This window comes from Monopterus albus, unplaced genomic scaffold, assembly GCF_001952655.1.
Source record: "Monopterus albus unplaced genomic scaffold, M_albus_1.0 scaffold116.1, whole genome shotgun sequence".
Taxonomy (NCBI): domain Eukaryota; kingdom Metazoa; phylum Chordata; class Actinopteri; order Synbranchiformes; family Synbranchidae; genus Monopterus; species Monopterus albus.
Genome location: NW_018127996.1, coordinates 143,564 through 148,743, shown reverse-complemented (window position 1 = coordinate 148,743; position 5,180 = coordinate 143,564). Strand labels below are relative to the sequence as shown.

At 43.0% G+C, this 5,180-nt stretch overlaps 1 protein-coding gene across 25 annotated transcripts in view; it reads right to left on the bottom strand.

Moving 5' to 3' along the window:
* rims2a (regulating synaptic membrane exocytosis 2a) overlaps positions 1-5,180 on the bottom strand; it is a 78,954-nt gene that overhangs the window by 32,828 nt on the left and 40,946 nt on the right. For 23 of the 25 annotated variants that reach the window (XM_020611628.1, XM_020611632.1, XM_020611610.1 and 20 more), the window contains one exon: positions 3,805-3,956. The exons of the other annotated variants lie outside the window; for them this stretch is intronic. In XM_020611628.1, coding sequence (XP_020467284.1) covers positions 3,805-3,956 — 152 coding nt within the window. The remainder of the gene's footprint in view (positions 1-3,804; positions 3,957-5,180) is intronic. 25 annotated transcript variants of the gene reach the window in all.

Sequence of the window (5,180 nt, the reverse complement as noted above, 5' to 3'; positions counted from 1 at the left end):
GTGTGGTGGACAAAGGATTCAAATACGCCTTCTGGTGCAGTATATTTTTTCATCATCATACCGAGACTGGACTTATTTGGACTTCTGGAGTGTTGATTTGACTTTTATTGTTTCCTTGGACTGAACTACTTTAGTACTGATGAAACTGTATATGCACTGAAGAGACAATGTTATTATGGTGTTACCAGTATTGTAAACTTTGGATTCTTGTATGGTTGATTGATTCGAAAAGGATTTGGATTTGAAAATTATCCAACTGGATTCCACTCCACATTGGATACCAGATTTAGATTGGGTGCACCCTATGATATTGCAGACATAAAAAGGAAACGTATCCTAAGTAAACCATTATTCAAGATTTACTTGTTCCTCACAAGGAGGAAGGATTACTTATTTTTTTGATATTGGTCTGTGAAGAGAAAAAAGACTTAACAAGGTTAAGCTTTTGTTATTTTGGTTTATTCAGTTTCCATATTTTTCATTATTTTAGTTATCTAAATTGTTTTGTATATGTGCACACGTTCAAATACAGTAAGAAAGTGTTCAAACATATGGTTTGTGAGATTCATTTGAACACCACACATTGCTCTAGTAGCCGAACCTATTCCAGCTAGTTGGCTCTTAGAGATTAATAATTCCTTGTCTAAACACTTGGCAAGTGTTACATTAACATGTTAGAATCAAAGTGTTCTGCAAGCATGAACTTCAAAAGGAAAGATTTCAATACATGAATTATCAGTTTGCACCAGAGCAACAATACATTTTTATTGTTGTGTGCCTTTAGTGTCACGAAGAAAAGAGTGTGTTCATTCTAACATCACAGTCTTTACTATGGGTATATTTGAAACAATCTTTACTTGTCCCTCACTTTCACCGAGTGGTAATTCACCAGGCAGATATGTAGGTTTGCTTTTATTCACCAAGGTTTTGAGTTTTCCATCTCTGAGATGTCTGTCTCCACCCTAAAACAGTGGAGGTGAATCAATATTCCATTCATGCTGATTGTACCATCTTGATATTTTGTTTGTTTTCATTTTCAAAACACTGAATCTCAAAAACAACAGTATGTGTGTGTAGAGGCAGTGTCCTGGTTTGCCAGGATAACTGACAGTAACCACTACACTGTTTTCTCAATGTTGGAAAAAGTCTTCAATAAAATCTGTTTATAGGGGTCTCTCTAGTAGTCTGAGGAACCAGGAAAATATGTTCAATTTCTTACAAATTAAATTTTAATATTTAAATTTTCTCAGTGTATGTCGAAAATTCCCTTCTCCTTTACTGTATTGTAGTGAGGACAAAACCCCTTTTCTGATTTATTATTTTGAATCAATATCTTGTTCTTGTTATGAGTAGCATCACAGTTTCTCTTCTTATTGCCCCACTTACCCTCTGAACCTCCACTCCCACCTCTACATACAGTGGCTAGAGAAAGCATTCAGACCACAAGTTTTTCACAACTGGATTTGGGCAGTTTTATCCGGTTCTTTCTGTCAGATCCTCTCAGGCTCTGTCAGACTGGGTGGGGAATAACAGTGAGCTGCCATCCTTAGGTCTCTCCACAGATATTCTCTGGGGATTAGGTCTGAGGTTTGTCTGGGCCACTCAGAGACTTTGTGCAGTGTCTTGGTTGTGTGCTTCAGGTCACCATCATGCTGAAAGGTGAACCATCTGCCCAGTCTCAGGTCATGTGCACTCTGTAGCAGGTTTTATGCAAAGATCTCATTCTGTATTTGGCTATATCCCTAAATTCTGACCAGTCTCTGTGTCCCTGCTGCAGGGAAGCCCCACCCAGACCCCACTGCAGCATCATTGTGTCACCACATAAGGATGTTATTAACCAGGCCTTTCACTCAAAGTGGCCTCTGTGTAGTCCCTCTACCATGAAGGCCTGACTGATGAAGAGCTGCTGAGATGAATGTCCTGCCAGCAGACTACCATCCTTGCAGAGCACTTCTGGAGCTCTGTTAGAGTAACTGTTTGGTTCTTGCTCACCTCCCTGACCAAGGACCTTTTTGCCCAGTTACTCAGTTTGGTTGAGCAGTCAACTCCAGAAGAATTAAAGAAAACAGGATGCACCTGACCTCAAGTGCCACAGTGAAGGGTCTGAATACAATACTCCACGTTGAGAGGAACCAGTTGAGGTGGCTCAGGCACCTGTTTCGGATGCCCCCTGGACGCCTCCCTGGGGAGGTATTCCGGGCATGTCCCTCTGGGAGAAGGCCTCGGGGCAGACCCAGGACACGTTGGAAAGACTATGTCTCCTGGCTGGCCTGGGAAAGCCTCGGTCCCTCCTGAGGAACTAGAGGAGGTGTGCGGGGAGAGGGAAGTCTGGGAGGCTCTGCTCGCACTACTGTCCCCGTGACCCGGTCTCGGATGAAGTGGATGAAGATGGATGGATGGTAATTCTAAAAACATCTGTTCACTTTGATATTACTGGTAGCTGAATGTAGATCAGTGGGCAAAATGGCAGTTGTCTCCATTAAAAATGAAACTACAAAGCAATAAGTGAGTACTTTCTGAAGCCACTGTAGAAAAACACAGGTACAGTCAGAAGTGTGATCTCTTGAACCTGCAATCACTGCCAGCAGTCTTCATGAGGTCCTAGAGTATACCTATTCATCACTGAAAGAAGGTGAGAAGTAAAACAGCTGGTGGTCAGCTGAGCTGAGATTTTCAGAGGGTGTTAAGTTAGTTGCTGAATGCTTGCTGTACTGTTTCTGTTTCCATTTTATGTGCTATTAATAATGAAACGGCTGCATGGGTTACCAAACTGTTGTTGGCTCACTACAGAAAACAGAAATGTGTTTCTACTTAAGCATCAATGAAGGTTAACAGGAGCACAATTAGGTAATTATCAGGCTTCAAGAGCGGAGGACAGTCACCACACACTGCTTTGCACATCATCGTATGAATGTGCAAACATCAGGTGGCCACTGGGAGCTATAGGTGAATTACTGCTGTTAGTAAGAGTCTACAGTTACTGACTCCCACACAGGTGTTACCTGAAGTCAGCCTCTGAGATTCTCCTCTGGTGCAAGTCTTCTTCTTTCTCCAAATAATCCTCTTGATGCTCCCTGTTTGTATCTACCTTTCCTCCTGGTCCCTTACTCCCTTACTCCCTACCTGCGATATCCCCCCTTTCATGGCCATTCTCCCTGCCTCTCCTCCTCCCCATCCCACCTCCTCTTCCTCCTGCACCTCTCCTAACTGCTCACCCCCCTCCAGAGACTGGCTCCTTGAATGCAACTGGCTGAACGTGGAGACAGAAGCAAAGACAGCAGCACATGCAAAGCAGAAAGAAAACCAAAAAAGCATGAACGATGTCAACAACATGAGGTAAACACAGAGACACAGTGCAGCCAAGATCAAGAGCAAGACTGATTCAAAGCAAATGAAAACAGATATGTGGAGTTGTAGCAAAGTGCTATGCAAATGGATTACTTTTTTGTTTGCTTTGATAGAGAAGTGATTTGTTTTCTCTTTCTGTGCATGTTACCAGTTCTGGACAAGCTTCTCCCACAGCCTGAAAGAGCAGAGTTCAACCATTTGGTTCCAGATTTTTCTAAAACAGAGCCAAACCTGAACTCAGTGAGAAGATGACACACAGCCCTAGCGGGTGCATTTTCCTCTTTAGGTTTAACCAGGTGCAAACAGTTTCAAAATTGAAAACGTCTGGACATGGCAGCATATATATGCAAAGACAAGCTCACAGCTGAGGGAGATTTGTACATTCCTGATAACAGCTGGATGGAGTTCAGAGAGCAGACTGATGGTCCCTGCCCCCTGGCGTGGACATCTGCTTACCGGATCTTGCGGTTTCCTTGCGGCTTTTCAGACTGGACAGACATGTAGCTCGTGCTGCTGAACAGAGAGGCACTACTGGTCCTCGACACAGCGGACACGTCGCTTACATCACTGTCTGATGACTTGGCCGACAGGTTATCTCTGCCTGAACGCTGCACAGAGGATACAGACAAAACATAAATTACAGTGAAGTCTTATAATAATAAAAAATATTTCTGGTGCTTGCCTTGTGAGTCCTTTCAGCAACCAAGTCCAAGGACTTTAAATTTTAACCCGCTTTTAAATGTACTTGAAACATTTGTTTACCATACAATGAGAAACTAACATAAACAGTGGTGAAAGGGTATGCAGTGGCAGGCTGTGGTTTTCTGAGGAGAACTATTCTTGATCAAGGCAAGTTTGCTGCAGGAGTGGACTGATGAATGTGAATAATGTAGATGTAAAATGTTGTTACATAAGGCATATTGGGTGTGGCTTCTGAAAGGTGAGAATAAATACTGGGCTGCACTGTTAGCTGTTCCAGAGGCCAAGCTTTTCTGTGTGTCATCTAGTTTGAAGCTGCTTTTTGTAGGAATATGTTCCACATCAGCACTACATAAATGAAATTAAATCTTAAGACTACATTATAAGGGCAGCACGGTGGCACAGGTTAGCGCCGTTGCCTCACAGCGAGAAGGTTCTGGGTTCGGGCCCCACCTGGGACCTTTCTGTGCGGAGTTTGCATGTTCTCCCCGTGCTTGCGTGGGTTCTCTCCGGGTACTCCGGCTTCCTCCCACAGTCCAAAGACATGCAGCTTAGGTTGATTGGTGTCTCTAAATTGCCCATAGGAGTGTGTGTGGTTGTTCGTCTATGTGTTAGCCCTGCAATGGATTGGCGACCTGTCCAGGGTGTACCCCGCCTTCGCCCGATTGCTGGCCGGGATTGGCAAAATGTCATAGTGTACTACAACATTAAAATCATGCTGAGATGTTAATATGTCTGTAATTATATCCTAATACATAATAGGTCATTTTACCTTTGATACTTTAAGAAAGATTTGCTGATAGTACTAATATTTTTAGCTGGCTTGTGCACCGATTAGCTCTAGACTGAGGCGTCATTCTATAAACCCTGATGAAGGCTTCATGCGGAAATGCGCTGGTCTTTTATCTTTGCATTTCCGATGCTCAGAACACTGCGAGTGTCGCCAGACTTTTTGCTTTCCACAGAACCGGTTCAAGAAAGTCTGAGGAACTGGATGTGTATGCACTATAATATCCTGTGTGTTGTCTAGTGGAATGTTTATTGTAAGAGAACTTCAACTGAGTGCTACAGTAATTGTTTTGTATTACAAACGAGGTTTAAAAGCAGGCACTCAGAGGTCTGGTTTACTAATA